The 27,868-nt window shown below is 41.4% G+C and overlaps 1 protein-coding gene across 8 annotated transcripts in view; it reads right to left on the bottom strand.

The window, feature by feature from the left end:
* Nucleotides 1–23,313, bottom strand: part of KIF2A (kinesin family member 2A) — an 82,055-nt gene extending 58,742 nt beyond the window's left edge. For 6 of the 8 annotated variants that reach the window (XM_005556977.5, XM_005556979.5, XM_005556978.5 and 3 more), the window contains exon 1: nt 22,983–23,313. In XM_005556977.5, coding sequence (XP_005557034.1) covers nt 22,983–23,046 — 64 coding nt within the window. In that variant the 5' untranslated portion in view covers nt 23,047–23,313. Of the gene's footprint in view, nt 1–22,935 lie in introns of all 8 variants that reach the window. The other 2 variants (XM_045393754.3, XM_073993501.1) reach the window with 1 other exon arrangement.
* Between the last annotated feature and the right edge of the window lie 4,555 nt (nt 23,314–27,868).

The raw sequence follows: 27,868 nt of genomic DNA, 5'->3' as shown, positions 1-27,868 counted from the left end.
TAGGAGGCTGAGGTGGGCGGATCACCTGAGATCGGGAGTTTGAGATCAGCCTGACCAAAATGGAGAAACCCCGTCTCTACTAAAAATACAAAATTAGACAGGCGTGGTGGTACATGCCTGTAATCCCAGCTACTAGGGAGGCTGAGGCAGGAGAATCGCTTGAACCCCGGAGGCAGAGGTTGCAGTGAGCTGAGATCAGGCCATTGCACTCCAGCCTGGGCAACAAGAGCAAAACTCCGTTTCAAAAAAAAAAAAGTATTAAATCACTGTAGTTTCCTGATGTTATTCAGCATATTTGGGGCTGGGGAAAGGCAGGGTTAAAACACCATCCAAAACCACTTGTAAAGAGAACAAAAAAACCAAAATTCTAAAATCACAATGTAATATGATTATGATTCTAGCTGAAATAGTAACAATGTTAAAAAAAAAAGTTAACTAAATCTCAAAATCTGTAAGTCTCAATTAAAAGGTTGTTCTTCATATCTACATTCCTTTCGGTAACAGACTATACTAAATGTATCTTTACTCATGTGTTAAAGAATAAAAGATTTCCTATTTAGAATACCAAAGACTTTTACAGTGGTGTTGTTGAAGCAACATGTTGCCAATAGTTCAAAATTCTGAAGAACTCTTTCCCAGGTGTTCTCCTGAATACACTGAGCGATGCTATCTAATTGTGCCCTGGCTTAAATTTTTATTTACCCAAAAGGGAATTCCATACCAATATAGCTGTGCTATTCTGTGAACTTTTCACAGCTACATATACATATCATCGTCTCTTATGCATACATCCTAACGAGACAGGGATCTTGTGGAATGTTTTTCAACTGTCAGTGCAATGTTACTATTCCCCCACTCTGTCATCTCAACTGCTGCTCCACTCTACTTATGGGAAGCCTATGATGATAGTGGCCCTGAGTCACGGAAATTTCTACTTTCAAAGCCTGGCGAATTTTGGTTAGGGGAATAAATGATCACTCTTCTAAGCCCTTTTACCACTAGGGTAAAATGTATATTTCAAATTCAGTGCTGCCAGAACTAAAGATACATAAAGAAGAATGAGATCATTGAAGCTCCGTGTGGCAAAAAAGGCTAAAGTCAGATTATGAGTTTGGTTTCATACATGTGAAGTTTAAGATATCTGTCTAGTGGAGATATGAAGTAGGCTGTCTAATAGACTGGAGATGGTCAAAGCTGAAGAAAAAAGCTTGGGGATTGTCAATTCAAATCATGCATTCTCAGTGGGGGTGATATCCCCAAGGTGGTAAAAACTGGCTCTTTGGAAGGGCAGATCTTAGATATTACAATGGTTTATGGCCCTTCGAAGGGCCACAACCCATAAATAGATGTAGAGAAATTTCACTGCGAAGGGGTGATTAGGCAATAAAGTAGTCAAAAGGCTTCTCAGGCAGAGCAATAATGGAAAAAAGGTTTGCAAAACACCAATATAGACAGTATTTTTTAAGACAATCAAAGTGGATGCGACCACTAAGAGAATGAGAGTAGAAGTTATGATCTTTGAAGTTCTGTACAGAGGTCAGGGAAATGAGATACCAGCAAAGGAGATCAAGAAGTTACTAGAGAAAAAGAAGAAAAATCAGAAGAGTAGTCACAGAAGCTAAGTGAAGGTATTTCAAACAAAAGGGAGTGAATTAACTGTGTCAAATGCTGCTAACAGATCAAGTAAAATAGGAGCAATGCCTAAAAGTGAGAGTAGTCAAGAGGTTTTTGTTTTTTCTTTGAGGCAGTGGTTGGATCTCAACTCACTGCAATCTCCGCCTCCCTGGCTCAAGGAATCCTCCTACCTCAGCCTCCTGAGTAGGTAGGATCATGGGCATGTGCTACCATGCCCTGCTTACCTTTGATATTTTTTGTAGAGAAAGAGTTTCGCCATGTTGCCCAGGCTGGTCTCAAACTCCTGGGCTGGAGCGATCTGCCTACCTCAGCCTCCCAAAGTGCTGGGATTATAGGTGTGAGCCACCACACCCAGCCTAAGAGGATTTTTTTTTGATGGGAGAAATAACAGCATTCCCATATTGATATAAATGATTCAGTGAAGAAAATAACTGTTGATGCAGCACAGAGAGACCACTGAAGTTGTGACTGGGCAGGTGAAAAGAGATAAGATCCAGCATACGAGTGGAGGAAAGGGGCCTAAAAGAGGAACAGAAAAAATGTGTCCATAGCCAAGTAAGAAAGGCAGTCATAGGCACAGATGCTAGTACTTGGGTAGATGTGGCTGACTTGTAGTTCTTTTCTGGTTGCTTATATTTCTTGGTGGTGAAATGACAAGCAAGGCCATTTTGCTGAGAGTGTGGGTGAGCCAGGAGCAAACATCCTCAAGGAATGAGGAAAGTTGGCAATATCAGTAAGATTTCTATTTGATCCCAGCACTTTGGGAGGCTGAGGTGGGTGGATCATGAGGTCAGGAGATCAAGACCATCCTGACTAACACAGTGAAACCCTGTCTCTACTAAAAATACAAAAAATTAGCCAGGTGCGGTGGCAGGCACCTGTAGTCCCAGCTACTTGGGAGGCTGAGGCAGGAGAATGGCATGAACCCAGGAGGCAGAGCTTCCAGTGAGCCGAGATAGCGCTACTGCACTCCAGCCTGGGCAACAGAGCGAGACTCCGTCTGGAAAAAAAAAAAAAAAAAAAAGATTTCTATTTGAGAAACCAGATATACGGTGTCTCCACTAACCAACAGACAGAATACAAACACAGAAATATGGGGATAAAGGCAATGGATTCCGTTTTTGGTAAGTTTAAGATAGTGGCAGGAAATACATGTGATAGTATCTAAAAGTAGATCAGAAACCAAGAGAAATATTTGGTCTGTAGAGGCATTTTTTTTTTAACTTTTATTTAAGGTTTGGGGTTCATATGCAGGTTTATTACACGGGTTAAACTGCATGTCATCGAGGTGTGGTATACAAATGATCCCATCACCCAGGTAGTGAGCAGAGTACCCAATAGCTAGTTTTTCAACCTTCCCACCCTCCCTCCTCTAGTAATCCCAGGGTCTATTGTTGCCATCTTTGTCTGGTATTTATCCAATATTTAGCTCCAGCTTAACTAGTTCACTGTTGATGGACATCCAGGTTGATTACATGTCTTTGCTATTATAAACTGTACTGCAATGAACATATGAGTACAGGTGTATTTTCTGTAGTAACAATTTATTTTCCATTGTGTATATACCCAGTAGTGGGATTGTTGGGTTGAATGGTTTTAAGTTATTTGAGAAATCTCCACACTGCTTTCCACAGTGGCTGAACTAATTTACATTTCCACCAATAGTATGTGAGTGTTCCTTTTTCTCTGCAACCTGGCCAACATCTGTTATTTTTTTTGACTTTTTAATAATAGCCATTTTGACCGGTGCGAGATGGTGTCTTGTTGCAGTTTTTACTTACATTTCTCCAATGATTAGTGATGTTGAGTATTTTTTCATATACTTGTTGGCCACGTCTGTCTTCTTTTGAGAAGTATCTGTTCACGTCCTTTACCCATTTTTTTTTTCTTTCAGAGCAGGAATGAAAGTTTATTTAAAAGCTTTACAGTTGGGCATAGTGGTTCATGCCTATAATCCCAGCACTTTCGGAGGCCAAGGCAGGTGGATCACCTGAGGTCAGGAGTTCGAGACCAGCCTGGCCAACATGGTGAAACTCCATCTCTACTACAAATACAAAAATTAGCCAGGCATAGTGGCGGGTGCCTATAATCCCAGCTACTCGGGAAGCTGAGGCAGGAGAACCACTTGAACCCAGGAGGTGGAGGTTGCAGTGAGCCGAGATCACGCCATTGCCTCAAGCCTGGGTGACAGAGAGAGACTCTGTCTCAAAAAAAAAAAAAAGAAAAGAAAAGAAAAAGGAAAAGAAAAGCTTTACAACAGTAAGGAAAGGAAAGGAAAGAAAGAAAGCACAACTTGGAAGAGGAATAAGCAGGCGACTTAAGAAAGCAAGTGTGTCCTTTTGCCCATTTTTTAATGGGACTGTTTGCTTTTTGCTTGAATTGTTTCTTATAAATTCTGGAAATGAGACCTTTGTCATATGCATAGTATGTGAATATTTTCTCCCATTCTGTAGGCTGTCTGTTTACTCAGTTTCTTTTGTTGTGCAGAAGCTCTTTAATTAGCTCCTATTTGTCATTTTTTTTATTTTTGTTGTAATTGTTTTGGGGACTTGGTCATACATTTCTTTGATAAGGCCAATGCCCAGAATGGTATTTGCCAGGTTTTCCTCCAGGGGTTTTACAGTTTGAGGTGTTACATTTAAGTCTTTAATCCATTTTGAGTTAATTTTTGTGCATGGTGAAAGGAAGGGGTCCAGTTTCAATCTTCTGCATGTGGTTACCCAGTCTCCCCAGCATCGTTTACTAAATAAGGAGTCCTTTCCCCATTGCTTGTTTTTGCTGAAGATCAGATGGTTGTAGGTGTGTGGCTTTATTTCTGGGTTCCCGATCTTGTTCCACTGGTCTATGTGTCTGTTTTTGTATCAGTACCGCGCTGTTTCGGTTACTGCAACTTTGCAGTACAGCTTGAAATGGGGTAGTACGATACCTCTGGCTTTGTTATTTTTGCTTAGGATTGTTTTGGCTATTAGGTTCTTTTTTGGTTCATATGAATTTTAGAATATATTTTTCTAATTCTGTGAAGAATGTCATTGGTAGTTTGATAGAAATAGCACTGAATCTGTAAATTGCTTTGGGCAGTATGGCCATTTTAACAACACTGATTTCCCATCCATGATCATGGAATGTTTTTCTGTTTGTATCATCCCTGATTTATTTCACCAATGTTTTGTGATTCTCATTGTATGGCTCTCTTTATCGTCCTTGCTTAGCTGTATTCCTGGGTATTTTATTCTTTATGTGGCTACTGTAAATGGGATTTTATGCAGAGGCATTCTGAAGAAGAATTTTCATTACAATTTTTTAATTAATTTATTTTATTTTATTGAGACAGGGTCTCCCTCTGTTACCCAGACTGGAGTGCAGTTGCACGAACACAGCTCACTGCAGCCTCAACCTCTGGGCCTCAAGGGATCCTCCCACCTCAGCCATCAGTGGCTGGGACCACAGGTACATACCACCATGCTCGGCTAATTTTTGCAAGGTATTTTTTTGTAGAGACAAGGTTTTGCCATGTTGCCCAGGCTGCTCGTAAACTCCTGGGCTCAGGTGATCCACCCATTTTGACCTCCCAAAGTGATGGGATTACAGACATGAGCCACTGTACCCAGCAAAAAAATTTAAAGTATTATGAAAAATTGCAAACTTACACAATAGATGATAACCCCCTACATTCAGCTTCACTAATTTTCAACGTATGGTCAATCCTACAGCTATTTCTATCCCCACAACTGGGTTATTTTGAAACAAATTCTAGCTATCATATCAACTCATCAGTATTTACTTCAGAATGTATAAAGCTATAATTTTATGTGTTTTTAACATTCTCCCTTTTTTTTTTTTTGAGACGGAGTCTCACGCTGTTGCCCAGGCTGGAGTGCAATGGCGCGATCTCGGCTCACTGCAAGCTCCGCCTCCTGGGTTCACGCCATTCTCCTGCCTCAGCCTCCTGAGTAGCTAGGACTACAGGCGCCCGCCACCGCGCCCGGCTAATTTTTTGTATTTTTAGTAGAGACGGGGTTTCACTGTGAACATTCTCCCTTTTAAAAACCTTTTCTAATATATTTATTTTTCCATCTGTCTCAGATTTTTTTTTTTTTTTTTTTTTTGAGATGGAGTTTCGCTCTTGTTGCCCAGGCTGGAGTGCAATAGCATGATCCTGGCTCACCGCAACCTCCGCCTCCCAGGTTCAAGCGATTCTCCTGCCTCAGCCTGCTGAGTAGCTGGGATTACAGGCATGTGCCACCACGCCTGGCTAATTTTGTATTTTTAGTAGAGATGAGGTTTCTCCATGTTGGTCAGGCTGGTCTTCAACTCCCAACCTCATGTGATCTGTCCGCCTCGGCCTCCCAAAGTGCTGGGATTACAGGTGTGAGCCATCGCGCCCAGCTTTCTAAGATGTTTTAATAAAGCTGATTTGTTGTTGTTGTTTTACTAAACTGAATCACATTCCACTCATCTATTTTAAAGTAACATTAAAAAATGATCATTAAAAAAAAAAACCCAAAACCATAAAACAATCTTTACCATATTTACCATTTAAACTCTATTTCCCATGCATCTCTTAACGCCTGGTTTTGTGCTGTGCTTACTATGGTCTCTGTAAATACTGATAAATTATACCATATATGCACATATGTGTATAGGCACACAGATAAAAGGCAACCTTCTCCCACCCTTCAACTCTGGTAACAAAGAGATGACTTCAAGACTAGAGTTGCAAGGCATTTCAAGGCCTTATTCATCCTTTACCAAACACTTGCAGCGTTATTTGCTGACAAATGCTTAATTAATTTGTTTTCTATGTTAAAAGGTCAAGAACAAGTGTTAAGATGAAGGAAGAACATAAACATTTAAGTTTAAACATTAATATAGCCTATGGAAAGGCCTACATAAGTAGTAGGTCTCATCTTGGATTAGACAATGGTTTCTTAGACGTAACAAAAGAAAAAATAGATAACTGGACTTAATCAAAATTAAAATTTTTGTGCTTCAAAGGATATTATCAAGAAAGGGAAAAAACCATCAGAATGAGAAAAAATATCTGTAAAGCATATTAGATAAGGCAATAGTATCCAGAACTTTTATACCTCAACAATAAAAAGATTAATATTGACTGGGTACAGTGGATCATATCTGTCATCCCAGCACTTTTGAGAGGCAGAGACGAGAGGATCACTTGAGCCCACGAGTTTGACCAGCCTGGGTAACATAGTGAGACCTTGTCTCTCCACCACCCCAATCCCCTCTAAAAAAAATTAGCCAGGCAAGGTGACTTGTGCCTGTGGTCCTAGCTACTCAGGCACTGAAGTGGGAGAATCACTTGGTCTTGGGAGGTAAGGCTGCAATGAGCCATGATCATGCCACTGCATTCCAGCCTGGGTGACAGAGTGAGACACCGTCTCAAAAAAAAGAGAAAACATACCAAATTATAAAGCGAACAAAGGATTTGAACAGATCTTTCTCCAAAAAAGACATACAAATGGCTGGGCATGGTGGCTCAAGTCTGTAATCCCAGAACTTTGAGAGGCCAAGGTGGGCAGATCACTTGAGCCAAGTATGAGACCAGCCTAGGAAACGTGGTGAAACCTGGCTCTACAAAAAATATAAAAATTAGCCAGATGTGGTGTGCACCTGTAGTCCCAGGTACTTGGGAGTCTGAGGTGAGAGGATCAGTTGAGCCCAGGAGGCAGAGGTTGCAGTGAACTGACATCGCACCATTGCACTCCAGACTGGGCGGCAGAATAAGTCTCTATCCTTTAAAAACAGAAAAACAAAACAAAACAAAAAACAAATGGTAAATGAACACATGGAAAGATGTTCAACATCATTAATCATTAGGGAAATGCAAATGAAAATCACAACAAAATGCCACTTCATACCCACCAGGACAACCCACCAGGACCCACTTCATACCCACCATAAAAAAGATGGAAAATAACAAGTTTTGGCCAGGATGTGGAAAATTGGAACCCTCAAATATTACTAGTGGGAATGCAAAATAATATAGCCACTTTGGAAAATAATATGGCAGTTCCTCAAAAAGTTAAGTATAGAGTTACCATATGATCCAGCAATTCCACTTCTAGGTATAACCTACAAAAACTGAAAACAATTTTCAGTTATTTTATGTCCACACAAAAACTTGTATATGAATGGTATTTATAATGGCCAAAAAATGGGAAACCCAAATGTCTATCGATTAATGGATAAATGAAATGAAATATTATTCAACTATTAAAAAAGTACTGAAAACGAGTTACTATACTGGTAAACTTGAGTATGGATTATGCTAAGTGAAAGATGCTATACACTAAAGGCTATGTATTGTACAGTTTCATTTATACTCAATGTCCAAAACAATCTACAAAGATAAAAAGTTGATTAGTGGCAGATACCAAAGGCTGGAATGAGAGGGGAATGCAGAGTGACTGCTAATGGGTATGAGTTTCTTTTAGGGTTTGTCATAAAAATGCTCTGAAATTGGACAGTGATAATAATTGTACAACTTCATGAACATACTAAAAAAAAAATCACTTAATTGTACACCTTAAAGGACTCTTTAGGTTTTAGTTTTAGTAAATAAATTCAGGTTATAGTTTTAGTAAGTAAAACTATAATACTTATTTCTCAAAAAATTTTAACTAAATTACTTTATTCTCATAGACATAATAGATGATACATCGTTTATTTTTCTATATTGGCTATGATAGATAAACATCAGAACTTAGATGTTTTCTATTATATGTCTGGACCTCATAAACACTTCATAAATTAAGCAGGTTATCCTTTACAGGGTCACTTAAAAAAAAAAAATTCTATAGGCACAGCCTGAACTTCACAATCCAAGCCAGCATATTTCAAAAGTGTAATGTACACTGTGTGGACAAGAGTATGAGGAAACAGGCATTTTTGCAGATAGTAAGGTAAATTCATATCTATGGAAGACGAGTCAACAAGATCTATCAAAATCACACACACACAATTATCTGACCCAGAGCTTCTACTTCTAGAATTTTCCCCTACAGATATATTCATGTATGTATAAAATGTCAAAAGTTTAAGACTATTAAATACTACAGTACTGGCTGTGTAGCAGCTACAGATTAGGCACAAATGTAAATGTCATCAGTAAAAGACTGGTTAAATAAATTGTGGTATATTTACTCACTAATGAAATGTAGTACAAGAAAGAATGAGACTATTATGTATCTACTCAAAGGTTCTCCAATGTATCATTATTATTAAGTGAAAGTAAATTACATTCCAGTACATACAATATAACATCTGTAGGAAAAAGTATATATTTACACATATTTATACTACATGTAGACAGAGATACATAAGCACAGATTTTCCTGAAAAATGAAAAAGAAGTAATTCTCTACAAATATAAGAAGCTAGTAATATTTTTGTCTCTTGGAGAAGAACTGGGTAGCTAGCTGTGGGGTAGGGTAGGATGGAGACTAATAGATATATACATACATACATATATATATCCTTTTGGAACTTAATTAGCCATAGGAATATACTGCTATTCAAAACAGGTTATTAAAGAGAAAACTACAAGCATACATTAAAAACAGTGACACACACCTTGTCATGTCATATTCTTGATGCCTGAAGGATGAAACCACACAAGTCAATTTTTTAGAATGTCAAAACTTGAATAGACAGAGCAGTGAAAGAGCAGCTGGAAGTTCATTTAGTCACTGGTTCAGTACATAGATAATTTATAAAGTGTGCAAAGTACATGTCTTAGGAAATGGGGAATATAAAGGAACTTGATCTGACCAGACACAAACATATAATATAATACAATGAGTGTTTTGACAGAGTAAAGAGAGGAGACTCTCCACTCATAAAGCAGGGGACCCATCTTATGCTAGGAATCAAAAGGAGATACAGCAGTTAGCTAGGTTAGTTAGAAGTGGAGTGTTCCAAGGAAGTTCAGCTTGTCTGGAGTATAGTGTGCCTCAAATAAGCAGCAAGAATGAGACTGAAGAGGCAGGTTAGTTTGTTCAGGGTCCACCATAATAAGCCATGTTAGACTTGGGTTTCATACAAAGGGCAACAGAAGTAGAGAACGCTTTCAAAGTTTTCAGCAGGTGATCAGAGGGTCAAACTTACATGCCTGAAAGGTTACTCTGAAACAGTAATTAACCAAATTATTGTTTTGGGTTTTGTTGTTGTTGTTGTTGTTATTAACCAAATTACTCTCCTAGGTGAAGAGGCCTATTAGGAATTTGTTGCAACAGCACAGGCAAGACATAATGCTAGCATGACCAAAAGTTATAGTGGTAGGTACAGAAAAAATGCAGGAAGAGTTACTTGAGTCATTAAATTAAGAGATCTGATAATGGGCTGTTCTTATTGAAAGAATAAGAACAGGAGTTCTTATAGGAGAATAAGGAGAAAGAATATAGGGGAATAAGGAGAATAAGGAGAAAGAATAAGGAGTCAAGGAAGACAACCAAGTTTCTGATTGGAGCAATAGAGTGAATGAGAAATACTGAAGTAGACTTGAGGAGGGGGCGATGGGTTCAATTTTGGACATGCTGAATCTGAGTGCTTATGAGATATCCAAGTGGAGATATGCAGTAATCCATGACATATACAAACAGTACATGTCTGTAGCCAACATGGGCTAAAAAGAAGCATTTGGTTTACCCAGAAAGAGAATACTATGTGAGAAGTACTGCAAGGGTAGGATCAAGCCCTGAAGAACACTTAAAGAGAATGGGGAAGAAGCACCTGTAAAGATTAAAAAGGAAAAATCTGAGGAACAGAAGGAAAAGAAGCTCTACTTATTTTTAATTAAGGAATTGTTCTTAATAGAAACCCAAAAGAGCGTGTAAAGTTAAAAGCAATGTTATTACTCTTAATAAAACTGCAACCAAAGAGCATATAAAAAAAGCATTTACCATATACTTAGAGCCAAGTTATAGTCAACTCTCAGTATCAGCTATAATTTAAAAAATACACAACCCACATATAATCCCAAAACAATTTCGAACAATGGGCTTACAAAAATAAATTTATGGCTGGACGCAGTGGCTCACACCTGTAATCCCAGCACCTTGGGAGGCCAAGGGAGGCGGATCACGAGGTCAGGAGATTGAGACCATCCCATTCAACATGGTGAAACCCCATCTCTACTAAAAATACAAAAATTAACTGGGCGTGGTGGCACGTGCCTGTAATCCCAGCTATTGAGGAGGCTAAGGCAGGAGAATCGCTTGAACCAGGGAGTTGGAGGTTGCAGTGAGCTGAGATTGTGCCACTGCACTCCAGCCTGGCGACAAAGACTCCATCTCCACACACACACACACACACACACACACACACACAAATAATAATAATAATAATTTGGACAGGCCCCCAAATCAATCTATTATGTCAGCACGTTAGCAAGGTGCTATAATCTAATTGTTACCATTTTTCCTGACAATATTGTTGCTCATCTAATTTGAAGCATCCTTACGATGGCATTTGTTCCTGTTTAAATTGTCTAAAGTCTTGTGAGCAAGAGAGTTTAAACACAGGCAGTAGCAAAAGAGACTGCAGAAAACTAGAATGTCTTTGTCAAATTACAGAGCCACAGAGCATTTGTATTGAGTGCAGTAGCTACTTATCATTTTGTTGTAGCTGACAAACTAACTTCTTCTAGGGAAAAGTCTTTCAACTAATTCTTCAAAGAAATCAGATGAAGGGACACATGATGGCCATACAGCAAATACTAGTTGGATTAATAAAAACTCCTGATTAATAAAAAAGTATACCCTAGAAAGGAAAAGAAAAGCATTATGAAATTAATTATTTGACTTCCAATGGCTGGAACATTAATAGTGCACAAAAATGAATTACGGTCTACAATGAATTAGTATATAGAGGATTTTGGGAGCAGACAATCTATGTTCTAATCTCAGATTTGCTACTTATTTTATGTATGACCTTGGACAAGTCAACTTCCTCATTATAACAATATAAGCAAGTTTTGACCAACAGTAGTATTTAATCAAAGAGCTTCCTATGGTTAAATTCTAAGACGTACCTCACTAATTAGGGCCTCTAATTTGTTCTCATTTCTTAAAAATCTTATAGGTGGCCGGGCGCTGTGGCTCAAGCCTATAATCCCAGCACTTTGGGAGGCCAAGACAGGTGGATGACCTGAGGTCGGGAGTTCGAAACTAGCATGACCAACATGGAGAAACCCTGTCTCTACTAAAAATACAAAATTAACTGGGCACGGTGGCACATGCCTATAATCCCAGCTACTCGGGAGGCTGAGGCAGGAGAATTACTTGAACCCGGGAGGCAGAGGTTGCGGTGAGCCGAGATTGCACCATTGCACTCCAGCCTGGGTAACAAGAGTGAAACTACGACTCAAATAAAAAAAAAAAAATGGGATGGGTGGCTAAAGTTGCCATACACGTGAATCCTTTTTACTATACTATAGCTCATTAAAAAATTGTTCTTCTTACATTGGCCAATAGACTATGCATGACAAAAATGAATGGCAAAATTTTATCTTAATTGTATACCTATATAACTAATCCTCATTCATAAATTATATTTTTTTTGTCTTTAATTGGTCCATTATTTCAAGAGTGGTTTAACTTTTAACACCTGAAGTTTGCATCCTCTCCTCCCCAACCTTTTTCAGGTTCACAGCAAAATTGAGTGGAAGGTATAGAGATTTCCCATATAATCCTTAACCCCACATATACACAGCCTCCCCACTATCAATGCCCTGCACCAGGTACACTCATTACAATCAATGAACCTATCTTGACACACCATTATCACCCAAAGTCCCTAGTTTACATCAGGGTTGACTCTTGGTATTGTACCTTCTATGAATTTTGGCATATGTATCGCGACATGTATCCACCTTTATAGTATCATACAGACTAATTTCACTGCCTCTGTGCTGTGCTTATTTATCCCTTTGCTTACCTCTTTTTGCAAGTCCTAAATTGCAAACTGCAGTTTAGAGAGTCTGAATACTGAAATGGCACTTAGAATCCTAAGGATGAAAAAGAGAAGGCAAATGCCAGGACAGAAAAAACAGGCCAAAAGTAAGAGCAAAGAAAAAGTGAAAAAGAGCAGCTGCATTTCAAGAAACAAAACACTTCAATCCTTAAAGAGCTGATGCCATATTATGTGTGTACTGCTTTTCCTTCTCATTCCGTTCCAAGAATTCTGAGAGGGTCCTGGCTAACACACTATATAGCTCAGTATTAAGAAGGCAAAGTACTCAGTTATAGCTTAAGCAAATTCCCACTGCAGGTAAACATGCAATGGAAGTGATTTATACCTTAAACTCACTTACTTTTAGGATATTAGTGGCAAAAACTATATGCAGCCTGAGTTGGATGCTCTCCTTGATATTACCTTGATAGGCTCTACAGTCCTCTACACCGTATTCTTGAATAGGGTTAGCTTGATGAAATAAAACTGAAGAGATTTAAAACCTATACTCAGACTTTCCAAATGTTAAGTAAGTCCTTTCCTTTCAACTCATCTGCCTTTATTCAGCACAAGTGATATACTGCAAAATAACATCAATTCTTCTTGCAGTGTGTTCTGCATATCATTTGTTCCTTAATCATTGCTCACCCTCCTAGAGTGATGAAATCTTATCCATGCTACCTCTCATTTTCAGTACTACTCTCCCTCTAATCTATCACTAATCACTAACTCCTATTATTGCTCTTAGGAGATTAAGTCCTATAGTAGTTTCCAAGTGTCCTAGAAATTAATTCCAAGATCCTTACCTTACCTCTGTTTCCAGGTCTTTAATAGGGTGTCCCAGATTATCCCTCCTTCCATATCTTCCTCATCATCCTGCCCTCTGCCTGTTTTAAACGCCCTTCACCGGACAGTTCTGTTTCCAGTCAGGGACTTCCTCCATGCTGTCCTACATGGCTAGAATGCCTCCTTCCCCTCAGGGCAACCTACTGGTCATCTTCCTCTTACCATTTAAACTTCATTCTCCACGAAGTCTTGTCAGACACTCTGTTAGGAGATACCACTTTTACTAAAATAATGGATCACAACACTGGCTATACCCTGGAATCACGAATGTGTGACAAGTTAAGCTTCACCAGTATGTGAGGTGCCTTACAGTAAAATACTGATACCTAGACTACATACCAGAGAGACTCTCTAGGTAAAGGAACCAGATATTGGCTGTGGTGGGTTGCCTTTTTTTTTGGTCTGTTTTTTTCCACAGCCCCACAGGTGATCTACTGAGCAGCCAGAGTTATGAACAGGCTGAGCATTCTTTAATCCAAAATGCTCCAAAATCTGAAACTTTTTGAGCACCAACATGACACCACAGTGGAAAATTCCACACACGACCTCGTGATAGGTTGTGGTCAAAACGCAGGCATCAGGCCGGGTGTACTGGCTCACACCTATAATCCCAGCACTTTGGGAGTCTGAGGCAGGCGGATCACTTGAGGTTAGGAGTTTGAGACCAGCCTGGCCAACAAGGTGAAACCCTGTCTCTACTAAAAATACAAACATTAGCTGGGGATGGTGGCACATGCCTGTAATCTCAGCTACTCGGGAGGCTGAGCCAGGAGAATCACTTGAACCCAGGAGGTAGAGGTTGCAGTGAGCCAAGATCATGCCACTGCACTCCAGCCTGGGTGAGAGAGTAAGACTCCATCCTAAAAAAAAAAAAAAAAAGTTCATTCTTAGCACAGTATAGACACTCAGCAAATTTTACCACAAGTTTGTTTCCTGCTGATCCTGTCTTTCCTGTAGGTAAAATTTGGTCAAATTAATGCCAAAACCTACAAAAACCTCGAGAAAAAGTCTTCAAAAGTAAATAAAACATAGCCCAGGCAGGAACCTGATTCTTACAGTTCCTTGGCCATAATACATAAGGAGGTTATATCCAAATGACACATAACCACCAGTAGCTGGATCTACTGCTATTTTCATGCTCTGCTTCCTTGGTCTCTGTTTGTTTGTTTGTTTGTTTTGAGACAGTGACTTGTTCTGTCACCCAGATTGGAGTGCAGTGGCATGATCACAGCTCACTCATAGCCCCACCTCGTCCTCCTGAGTAGCTGGGACTACAGTCACACGCTACCAGGCCTGGCTAATTTTATTTTTTGTAGAAATAGGGCCTCATCATGTTGCCCAGGCTGGTCTCCAACTCCTGGCTTCAAGCAATCCTCCCGCCTAGGCCTCCCAAAGTGCTGGGATCACAGGCACGAGACACCACACCAAGCCAGTCTCTATTTACAAGTACCCCAACCCAGGATTTCTAGAGAGAAACCTGCTGTCAGGTGCTGGTCTGCCAAAAACTTAAAATTGAATAAGTTTGGCCAGGTATGGTGGCTCACATCTGTAATCCCAGTACTTTGGGAGTCCAAGGAGGGAGCATTGCTTGAGGCCAGGAGTTCAAGACCAGCCTAGTCAACATAGCAAGACCCCGTCTCTACAAACAATACAAAAATTAGCTATGCACGGTTGTGCATACCTGTAGTCCTAGCCACTTGGGAAGTTAAGTGAGAGGACTGTTTGAGTCCAGGAGTTGGAGGCTGCAGTGAGCTATGATCATGCCACGCACTCCAGCCTGGATGACAGAGCAAAACCCCCTAAAAAAATTCCTCTTGATACCAAAACAATTTAAAAGTTATAAACTTATACTCAAATAGGTACTAGAAGATAGAAAATAGGCTAATAATGACAATGTCAATTTCATTTGGCTGACTGCGGCTATCAGGGCTGATAATGCTGTATTAAGAACTCTGAGACTGGCTGGGCGCAGTGGTTCAAGCCTGTAATCCCAGCACTTTGGGAGGCTGAGGTGGGTGGATCATGAGGTCAGGAGTTCGAGACTAGCCTAGCCAACGTGGTGAAACCCCCATCTCTACTAAAAATACAAAAAAATTAGCTGGGCATGTTGGTGCACGCCTATAATCTCAGCTACTTAGGAGGCTGAGGCAGGAGAATCGCTTGAACCCAGGAGGGAGAGGTTGCAGTGAGCCGAGGTCATGCCACTGCACTCCAGCCTAGGCAACAAGAGCACAACTCCCTCTCAAAAAACAAAACAGAACAAAACAAAAAACATAACAACAAAAAAAACTCTGAGGCTAAATTCATCAGGAAAGCATGCTAGGAGGGATCATGGATATTGGTCATAGAGGAGAGATGGCATATATGACATGTATTTTCCATCTAAAAGGTCCATAACTTCAGGAGTCTAACTAAAAAGCCTAATCTTTAAAAGGAAGGTAGTAATAATGTACACACAAAATGGCAAACTTCTATCAATACTAATCACACTATAGATCACTTATTTACTTGTTTGTGAGGGCAGGAACTATTTTTGCTTTATTCTGTTTTTGTATCTCCAACACTTATCAAAATGCCTGATACATAGCAGGATGTTAATAGAAGTGTATTCAATGAAATCTGCAAAAAAAAAAAAAAAAAAAAAAAAAAGGAAAAGAAAAGAAATATAAGACCACATTATTTTGATATGCCATAATCACTTAAGGTCTATACTCCAAATATCACACACCCTAGTGAATGATCCAGTGAATTTCATGTTTTATCGTAGTGGGTAACGAGATCCTCAAACTCATGGGCTCAAGCAATTCTCCTGTTTTGGCCTCCCAAAGTGCTGGGATTACAGGCACGAACTACAATGCTCAACCTAGAAACATGACTTTTAAAAGGAACACTTCCCTCACTCATATTACTCTTGGGGGATAGTTTAATATGGTGAAATTCTAATGTCTATTTTCACTTAGCACTATAATATCATTCATATTACTTTAGCTAAAAAAGCTGGAAGACAACTTAACCTGTATTTGTTCTACAACTGAACCAGAAGAATAAAAATTAGTTTTATCCAAGGTTTAAAAATTGTATCTGTTCTTAAGCTTAAGAATCATAATCTCAAAACAAACAAACACCTTAAAATTATTTTAGGTTACAAAACAGAGGTGTTAAAATTAAAGGAGATGGCTGAATCCAAGAATCAAACTTTGCAAAAGATTAATGTCATATTAATCACAACTATACTTATGACTAGAAAGAATGGAGTCCAGATGATCTCTCAAGGAATCTTGTTCTGGATTTTCCACACTCTTGCCCCTTGTCTCATTTGAGCACACAAGATTTAACTGGCTCTTTGCTATTTTCTCTAGTATTTTAGCAATCATGACACATAAAACAAGTTGACACACAGCCTTTCCTCAGAGTTTCAAATCTTTGTCATAAGAATCAAGTGGCTAGGCGATGAATATAGATTCCTGGCTTTCTGTGGTACTTTTGGAAGCAATAAGTAAGTGACTATTTTAAGTTTTTTGCGCTTCTTTCATAGTAGTGGAAAGAATTTTACTACAGGGGTTTGTATGTCTCAAAAAAATTACTGAAGTATACAACTTCACACCATAATCAGCTAACATTTGTCTGCAGCACTTAAGAGAGCTGGGAGTGAAGGGATTTAGGTTTTGGCCCAGGATATGCCCCTTATCAGCCATGTGATCTTGGCAAATAATCCAACCTCAGATTCTTCACCTATAAACCGATAATCTGCCATCTTCCTATCCTGCTTACCTCATAGAGTTCCTGTGAGGATCCAATTAAATGTTAACATGTCTTGAAGCACTTGGAAAACTATTAAGCCCTAACAAATACGTATACAGAAACATTATCGTCCTAGTCCTCAGGCAAAAGGGAACTATTAGGTCACAAATTCCCCTATTCCATCTCACCCGCATAATCAATCACATAATTGTACCGAAAGAACAACTGTATTGCTACATGGCTCATCTTTATTACTTAAATTTACACACTCTATTCTCCAGAAGCCTATATAATGACGTGTAAAGATGAACCAGCAGAAGAAAAATGTGGCAAAGCATATAAAGAATTCGGCCATTTAAAATCTTTTCTGAAGATTTTCTTTGCCTGTCCTGAACCCCAAAATTCCTGATGGGTCCTCAGAAATTGTCAATTGCCTCTTGATTTCAGATGTTACAAGGAACTGTTTACACCAACACTTAACTAAGAAACAAGAATATTCTCCTCCCACAATTTTAGGTTTTATGAACTTGTAGTAACATATCACTTCTTACCAGGGATCATTCTAATCAAGCTCTGTAACACTGCTCACTGGTGCCTTTCTCTCAAGTAAGAAGCAATTTCCTACATCTTGACTGGGCTGTAAAAAGCGGTATATGGTTCCAAAATAACAGAGAATTCCTCCTTTACTGTCATAGTTCTTGATAGTCTGATTTCTATGCTGAGCATGTCAGGTTCCTGGCCGTCACTGACAAGCTGTATGAATCTAGATAAGTCACTTATGGTGATCTGGGACTCAAGTTCCACATTTATAAAAATGAAAACTAGTTTATCTCCAAAAACCTTTCTGGTGGAAATATTCTAAGATTCTTTTCAGATCACATGTATCAATACAGTCACAGTATTGTGACTAAGAGACCCCCCCCAAAGAACAATCCCATATTAGCTGCAGCTTCCAAATGTTCAACATTTCTCATTTCTCCCCCAGTACCCAAAGGGTAGTCACAGCTACTATAGAACTGTTAACAGTGCAGCTTAAAAAACAAAAAACAACTAGCTACGCGACAGAAAGATCGTAGGTTTTTTTAAGAGTCAGTGGGTTTTAAAAAGGGAAAGGAATTGAATCAGAAAAATAGGAAGACACATGTAAGAAAATATACCAGTCCAATTTCATACCAGGTTATCTCCTGCGGCAGGGAATAATCTTAGGACTCCAATCCTAACCCCTGTCACTGATAACCTTAGAATACCAGAAAAGTCAGATCAACCTTAGCAGATCACTCAATTTCAATTAACGATGTAGATCCTGACTAAGAGGCCAGTGGGAAGCAGAGGGCCAGAGTAGGGAGGTAGCAGTACAGAGAAGCATAGATGGAAGGTTTTGCTTCCAGCTAAGACGTCATTCTAATGATTAATTAAAATGTTTGAAAACAAAAAATCCAATAATGTATGATTTATTCAAAAACGATGTGCAAGGAATTTTGCTAGGCATCAAGGGGTGGAGGTGGGGGTGGGAGTGGGGGTAACGACACACAGATGCATTCAGAGAATTTAAGAGTCATTAGAGGCTGGGTGCAGTGGCTCACACCTGTAATCCCAGCAGTACTTTGGGAGGCTGAGGTGGGTGGATCACTTGAGGCCAGGAGTTCGAGACCAGCCTGGCCAACGTGGCAAAAACCTGTCACTACTAAAAATACAAACATTAGCCAGGCATGGTGGCACACACCTGTAGTCCCAGCTACTTGGCAGGCTGAGGTATGAGAATCGCTTGAACCCGGCAGGCAGAGGTACAGTGAGTGGAGATCGCACCACTGACAGAGCGAGACTCCGCTCAAAAAAAAAAAAAAAAAAAAAAAAGAAGTATTAGTTATTAGTAAGTCCCATTACCCCATGCAGTTTAAAAACATAATATTAAGAATATGTACCCACAGGTATGAGCTGAGAGGAGTTGAAAAAAAAAAAGTTACAGACCCAAACATTAATACTTAAGGAAATACGCTATCTCATGAATAACACAGGATAATCTAGGAATTCAGATGCTGACTGAATTTATCTGGTTTTAGTAATCAGTGAAGACTCATTAGGATAGTTTTCATCACAGTCTTGAAAAATAGGAATAAGCTCATTTTAGTGTACCTGTTTGCCCTTGGAATATGTTTATTAGTATAAGAGCGTCACTGATGGGAAAAGCATAGTCTGAAATAGGGACATGGATCACCATCAGCAAGCAAAAAGAAAAACATCAAGTCACCAGTTAATAATGGTCTGAAGCGGGACATGGATGAAGCTGGAAACCATTATTCTGAGCAAACTATCACAAGGACAAAAAAACAAACATCGCATGTTCTCATTCATAGGTGGGAACTGAACAAGAGAACACTAGGACACAGGAAGGGAAACATCACACACCCCGGCCTGTCATGGGGTGGGGGGAGGGGAGAGGGGCAGCATTAGGAGATACACCTAATGTAAATGAGCAGCTAATGGGTGCAGCACACCAACATGGCACATGTATAAATATGTAACAAACTTGCACATGTTCCCTAGAACTTAAAGTAAAACTTAAAGTAGAACTTAAAACATGTTGTGCACATGTTCCCTAGAACTTAAAGTATTAAATAAAATGGTCTGAAGCAGCCCTTCTTTACTCATGTCATTTCTACTGTCTCAGATATTAGTGTTTATCCAACTGCAAAGTGTATTTTTGTTATAGTAACCACTAGTGTTTTATCCAATATACATCTGTTATGGAAGTGAGAGGAAGCAAACAAGCTTCTTTAAAATGAAAAAGGGAAAGCTTGAGGGGCATTCTACCAGACATGATTTCTACTGTGAAACACTACTGTCCAATGCAAATGATCCTTCCCTTCTTTCCAAGTTCTCTACTAATCTTCTGCCTTCCACCAACTCCATCATGCATCTGAGGCACATAAAAAGATACATGACCATAGGTTAGGATAATAACACACGATAATGACTTCCATAATTTCTTATAGGCAAACCGCTTTTGAAACGTGGTTTTAGGTTAGTAGCACTTATGTAAGAACACAAAGGTCTTGTATGTCTGGGAACTTCTGGTATAGGCTGAAGGTGAAGGCTGAAAAAAAACCAAAACCACTTCAAGTTCAATAAATTTAAATAAAATATGCTCCATAAAAGTTAAAATGTATACATCAAATATCATATGCTTTTTTCTGATAAGATTTCAAAGTTAACATCTATACTAATAAAGACTTAAGAGTGTAAAGAATTTACACATTTTATTGCACCCTAATTTTAAAAAAAATAAATTTCATTGTGCGTATCTGAGGTTTACAACATGATGCTATGGAATATAGATAGCAAAATGGTGAAGCAGATTAACATAGCTATCATTTCACATAATTACTTCTTTAACAACAGCTGCTAAAATCTACTTATTTAACAAAAATCTCGAATACAATTTTACTAACATTGGTACCCCTGTATCTCTAAACTTGTTCATCCTACATATCTGCTATTTTGTATCCTTGACCTACATCTCCCCATTTCCTCTCCTTTCCCCCACCAGCAGTAGTAACCACTGTTTCATTCTGTGTATTTTAGCTCCTTAAAAAAATATTCTACATGAGTGAGATTATGCAATATTTTCCTTAGTGTCTGGCTTATTTCATTTAACTTAATGTCCTTCCAAGTCCATCTACGTTGTGGTAAATAGTAGGATCTCCTTTTTTAAGGCTGAATAATGTTCCATTGTGCGTTGTCTATACACACACACAAACATATACACACATACAGAACAATTTCTTTAGCCATTCGTCACCCATCGATGGACATTTAGGTTGTTTCCCTATCTTGGCTACTGTGAATAATGCTGCAATGAACACGAGACTGCAGATATCTTCACAAAGTGGTGATTTCCTCTCCCTTGGGGGTATACCCAGGACAGGGGTTGCTGTGCACCCAGAATCTTCAAAACAATATGTAAATCCTACTTTTGCTGGTATACTGTGAACTCGTATTTACCTAAAAAAAATGACATTAACAGCACTCTTTCAAGAAAGTAATTTGAAGAGAAAATACAAAAGAAACCTCAACCGAAGTAAAGAAGGTATCTCTTTCCCATCAGTGTTACTGGTAACTTCTAAAGCCCTAAGCGGTATAATTTATCTTTTCATATACAGGATAATGATGGTTTCAGTTGTTACCACAAATTACCTCAAATATAATGGAGGAAAAAAATCATTAGCTATATAGGGTCTTCCAATATATCATACACACAACATGAAAATCAACCTAGCTTCACATAACTTGGTCAAACCTGGCAGAATCCAAGGGGGGCGGGGACGCGAGAGCCAAGTTACTACTGACTAGGCTAGGCTAAAGGCCAATACATAAGCCACAAATAAAAGGAATCGAGGGCAGGCGCGGGGGCTCACGCCTGTAATCCCAACACGTTGGAAGGCCGAGGCGGGTGGATCACCTGAGGTCAGGAGTTCGAGACCAGCCTGGTCAACATGGTGAAACCCCGTCTCTACTAAAAATACAAAAAATTAGCTGGGCGTGGTGACGGGCGCCTGTAATCCCAGCTACTCGGGAGGCTGAGGCAGAAGAATAGCTTAAACACGGGAGGTGGAGGTTGCAGTGGGCCGAGATCGCACCACTGCACTCCAGCCTGGGTGAAACTCCGTCTCAAAAAAAAGAAAAAAGAAAAAAAAGGAGTCGATATGAGATGAAGTCAGGAACACTGCTCAACTCGAGATTATCACACAGCTCTCGTTCTTTCAATATTGGTACCTAAAGAAAATAATTTCACTTATCTCCCTCCGTGCATTTATTCCTTTACAATATGAATTATTTACAATCTGGCGGGCATATCTGACTCCACACCCCAAGCTAGTGACATAAAACATTTTCCCCAAGAGAAACCTACAGAAAGATACATAAGCCTAAGGCTCTTAAAAAAAAAAAAAAAAATGAGGCATGTGTCTTCACCTCGCCTTACACTTTTCTCAGTTACCTCTCCCGAGGGTGTGAAAATATCAACATCCGGTCGCCCACCCCCACACCCTCTCAGCAGTGCCTCGCATTGACTCTGCCCATCCCCTATCCTTCCCTTTACATTCTCATCACCTTGGAGAAGCCCATCGAATATTTCTTGGCATTGCTCCCCCACCCTTATTCATGGCTCAGCGCGATATTCTCCACATCTTTCTCCCAAGGAAGTGGCAAAAAAGAAAGCAGCATGGTCGAGGACGAAAGCCGGGGAGGTCTGACAACCAGACGGCAGTTTAAGGCGACGGGATTGGCTCTTTTCCCCCATCTCGGCCTCCGACCAGCAGTCGGTTCTCTAAACGTGAAATCGCTGGTCTTCTCGCTCCCCCACCCCCATCCCCGTCAGAGGCCAGGCCGGTAAAATGCGAAGACCGCGGGGAAGCGCAAGGCAGGGTCATCCCTAACGAAGCCCGCTCCCTCCCGGGCTGGTGTCCCCGGGGGGGGGGCTGGAGATTGCGGGGGGAGGAGCGAGCGGCCCCCGCCCAGAGACCCCCGGAGACGCGACCCTCGACACCCAGGCCCTTTCCCCACCCGGCTTCCCTCCCCCGCGGCCCGGCCCGGAGAACTGCAGCGGCGCCCGGGCGGACCCCACGCCGGCCTCACTGGCACACACACCACACACAAAAGCGCCGCGGCCGCCGCCTTCCCGCCCCCACAGCCCGGCGAAGCAATCAATGAGGCGGCCGGCGCCCGCGTCCCCTCAGTGCACACCCGAACGCGGGGCCGAGCGGTCCAGCGGGGCTAGCAGCGCGGCTCACCATCGCTGCGCTTGATCTCCACGTAAATCCCGATCTGGATCTTGCCGAAGTTGGCCGTTGCCATCACCTCATCTGGAGCAGCGGCAGCGGGCCGAGGGAGGGGGACCGGAGAACGGAAAAGGCGGGGAGGGGGCGGGGTAGGTGTGGGAGGGGGAGCGGCTGCCCGCGGCCGCGCCGGCCCGGGCGACAGCGTGAACGCGAGCGGGGCCGCGAGGAGCAGTTGTGGGGAAGCAGGCGGAGGCCCCGGGCCTGCAGGCCGGCAGGAGGACGCGCACGCCGGGGAGTCGGGGTGAAGCTAGGGCCGGGGCCGTGAGGCGGCGCGGGGTAGAGTGGGAGGGCCCGCGCCGCCTGCCCGGGAGCCGACGCTGGGGAGGCGGGGCGCCGCGCGCCTGCGCAGAGCGCGCCTCGGCGTTTCTTCTTCCTCTTCGGCTTGCCTCTCCCGGCTGCCTCCAGGTGGCCCCGCCCAGCTCTGCAGCGGGGCGGGCGGCGGCCGCGGCTTACCCGGCCGCTGTAGCGGTGCGCTCTCGGCCCGGCCCCCAGCTAGCCGGCGTCGTGTTTGATTTAAGCGCGCTGCCTAGAAGACGCGGGAAGCGTCGCGCTGAGCTTTCTTGCCCTCTCGCTTCTGTGAATTGGCGCTGTTGCCGGAATGGGTTAAAGGCCACGTGGTTTCAGGGCTTTCCAGCGGGCTGAGGGATGTGAATTCAAGGGCCCTCCGTTGACAGTATGGGCTGGGTGTTTTCATAGGAAGGTGGCACCCCCTATTTCCGCTTACAGGTGGCTGACTCAAGCAGTCCTCCCAAGCACACTTGGTTCAGGTTTCCCATTCAGTTACGCTGGAAGGGAAGAAACACCTTTGAGGTGTCACCTACCCTAAATCGAAATGAAGATCCACCCCTTTGTAGTCTTGCCTTGTAGTTCATCACGCTCAAAAGGAAGCTCTGTGGTGGGACGTCCTTAACTGTTCAGGTTATGAGGCATCAGATGCTGGTGTCCTGTTTCTGCTGAGGATTCAAGACTTACTTGCTTTGCCCTGTAAAGCCAACAACTGTGACTCAATGGAATAAGGCAGACACATAAGGTTGACTAGGGAATGTGTCTTTCTGCAGTCATTTAATTAGTCTGACCACATCGGCAATGTGGAAAGCAAGACTCTCCATCCTGGCAGAGCAGGAAGGCCACGTGGACCGGGGCCCGGGAAACTGTATTTATAGCACCGTGTAAAAACCTCCAAACGTCTAACTCCTGCTTGTAGTACTGGCAATTGATATGTAGGAAACGACACTTTTCATGGCCTACTTTTCCCAGTCATTGTTTTTTGTTGTTGTTTTGTTTTGTTTTTGAGAGGGAGTCTTGCTCTGTGGCTCAGGCTGGAGTGCAGTGGCGCGATCGCCTTTCACTGTAATCTCCGCCTCCTGGGTTCAAGTGATTCTCATGCCTCAGCCTTGTGAGTAGCTGGGATTACAGGCCCGCGCCACCAGGCCCGGCTAATTTTTGTATTTTTAGTAGAAGATGGGGTTTCACCATATTGGCCAGGCTAGTCTCAAACTCCTGACCTCAGGTGATCCACCCGCCTCCGCCTCCCAGAGTGCTGGGATTACAGGCATGAGCCACCGCGCCCGGCCTTCCCTAGTCATTGTTAATCTCCCTGTAACAATAACTACAAATATACAATTTACAATTTAAAAATTGGAAACTGGATATATACATCAGTGCTTATCTGGATATATGTGTCCTCCTAGAGTTTTCAATCTAAGTCATCAAGTAGGTCCTTTAAAAACTGTTAAAAGACTGGCTTCATCTGTAGCTTGAACATATCGAAGGTATCCTTGTCAAAAGAACAATCCTATTGAATCCATTCTAAAGTGTGTATAATTTCTATTAAAACACACACACACACACACACACACACACACACACACACACACACTGGATAGACAATGTGGAAAATAACTTCCTTTACATTCCAGAAATGACATCACTCTTGAGAACCCCTGTTTCAAGTGAAATTTGACCAAATCAGGGTTTAGCTTTTATTTTTTCTATAATTTTGGGAGTTTTATCTGAACTCTTTGAGCTCCTGTCTAGAATTCATTTTCTGATGTCTCTGCAACTGAGGTATAAAACATCTATTTATATTTTATTTATACTTTATAAAGAATGCAAAGAAATCAAGCTATACAGCTCAAAGTTAACATTGCTTCATGAAATATTATTATTATTATTATTTGAGACAAAGTCTCGGTCTGTCGTCCTCAGGCTGAAGTGCAGTAGCATGATCTCGGCTCACTGCCACCTCCACCTCGTGGGTTCAAGTTATTCTCCTGCCTCAGCCTCCCAAGTAGTTGGGACTACAGGCGTGTGCCACTACGCCCAGCTAATTTTTTGTATTTTTAAAATAGAGACGGGTTTCACCGTGTTAGCCAGGATGGTCTCGATCTCCTGACCTCATGATCCACCCACCTCGGCCTCCCAAAGTGCTGGGATTACGTGAGCCACCACACCCAGCCCATAAAATATTTTTTGTATCATGGTTGCTGACACATACCTTACACTCTGTAGTTTATATGGTTAGTCTTAACCTTTAATCCATATAAAAGGTATTTTTAAAATACATACATTGTTTTGCTCCATAAAAATGTATGACATAACACTTAACAAACACAAAACTTTTCCTTTATAAGACATACCCGGGGCCGGGCGTGGTGGCTCAAGCCTGTAATCCCAGCACTTTGGGAGGCAGAGACGGGTGGATCACGAGGTCAGGAGATCGAGACCATCCTGGCTAACACGGTGAAACCCCGTCTCTACTAAGAAATACAAAAAACTAGCCGGGCGAGGTGGCAGGCACCTATGGTCCCAGCTACTCAGGAGGCTGAGGCAGGAGAATGGCGTGAAAGGCGACAGAGCGAGACTCCGTCTCAAAAAAAAGACATACCCAAAAGGCTTACGTTTTTTTGGTACACATCAGCGTATGTATTTACCAAGACTTTCATTATGGGCTTTGTATGCTAGTGGCTTCCTGAAGAGTAGCCATAAATACATACAATGTGACTATGTTTCCTTCAACATCCTGGATCAAAGATTCTAACTGTGACTCAGACATTAACAAGATGTATAATCCTAACTAGAGCTACTACTAATAAGATCCTGAAGTGGTAACTACTAATTAATCACTAAGATATATATACCCTACTAAGAACTACTGTTTTTATTAGGATTATATAGTCTGCACTCAGACATTTGTTCAATGAGTTAACTTCTTAAACTGCTCAGTATCTCAGTTACTTCTTTGATCAACCTGGAATAATAACTTACATTCTCTCAATCACAGAAATTTTTGTGATGACAAATAACATGTGATAGTGCCTTGATATTTATAGGTTTTTTTTTTTTTTTTTTTTTGAGATGGAATCTCACTCTATCACCCAGACTGGAGTGCAATGGCGTGATCTCAGCTCACTGCAACCTCTGCCTCCCGGGTTCAAGCAATTCTCCTGCCTCAGCCTCCTGAGTAGCTGGGATTACAGGCGCCCGCCACTACGTCCGGCTAATTTCTGTATTTTTAGTGGAGATGGGGTTTCACCATGTTGGGTAGGCTGGTCTCAAACTCCTGACCCCGGATGTTCTGCCCGCCTCAGCCCCCCAGAGTGCCGGGATTACAGGCGTGAGCGACCGCGCCTGGCCTATAATTTGTTTCATGAAAGTAAACCATCCTATAAAATATAACCCAGGCCGCGTGCTGTGGCTCATACCTGTAATCCCAGCACCTTGGGAGGCCTAGACAGGAAGATCCCTTGAGCTCAGGAGTTTCAGACCAGACACTTGTAGTCACATTCTGCTCAGTGAAAATACCAGGTGAAAGGCTATTGAAGTGATCACTTAGATAATGCAAAAGAGATAATATCATTTTTTTCTTAAAACCTATAGCTGGCTTCCCAGAATAAAATCTAAATTATTTACAAAAGTCTACGCGATCTAGCTCTGGCTTCCTCAGCAGCCTCATCTGGCACTGCTCTCCTCTCACTCTGCTCCATTTTCGCAGAAGTGCTTTCTGTCCCCTAAATCAGTCAAGATCTCTGATCAGGATTGCTGCTCTTGCTCAACTTTTCATGTGACTGATTTCATCTTCCAGATCTCAGTCAAAAATCACTCCTGGAAAAAGCCTTTCCTTGTCCCTCACCTTACCCCCACTTTTCTCAATCTGTCTCTCCTCCTCAACACTAAAGTAACATCCTCAAGGGTAGAAATCTTGCCTAAAATTCTTCACTCTATCTTTGGCACATAGAAGGGTACCTGGAGCACAGCTGCTCAGCAAATACTTGTTGAATGAATGAAGGAAAAGTTTGATAAGGAAAAGTTTGATAATTTGTTACATGTTGCCAAATTTATAGTCTTAGATAGTCTTTTACCTTTTTTTTTTTTTTTTTTGAGATGGAGCCTCACTGTCACCCAGGCTGGAGTGCGGTAGCATGATCTCAACTCACTGCAACCTCTGCCTTCTGGGTCTAAGCGATTCACTAGAATCAAGAGATTCTCACGCCTTAGCCACACGAGTACCTGGGATTACAGGCATGTGCCACCACACCAGGCTAAGTTTTATATTTTTTGTAGAGGACAGGGTTTTACCAATTTGGCTAAGCTGGTCTTGAACTCTTGACCTCAAGTGATCCACTCACCTCAGCCTCCCAAAGTGCTGGGATTAGAGGCATGAGCCACTGCACCTGGCCCATCTTTTCTCTTTCTGAATAAGCTCAATTGGTAATAAATTTTCTCATTTATATGACCCAGACAATCAATATTTAATGTTTCAGTCTTCTGAACCTCAAAAATCTCTAGCAGATGTAGATTAGTGTATATGTAATAAATGTTTATAAAAAGTTTAGGCT

This window comes from Macaca fascicularis, chromosome 6 (genome assembly GCF_037993035.2).
Source record: "Macaca fascicularis isolate 582-1 chromosome 6, T2T-MFA8v1.1".
NCBI lineage: Eukaryota > Metazoa > Chordata > Mammalia > Primates > Cercopithecidae > Macaca > Macaca fascicularis.
The sequence above is the reverse complement of the archived record's forward strand: the minus strand, read 5'-3'. Positions and strand labels throughout refer to the sequence as shown.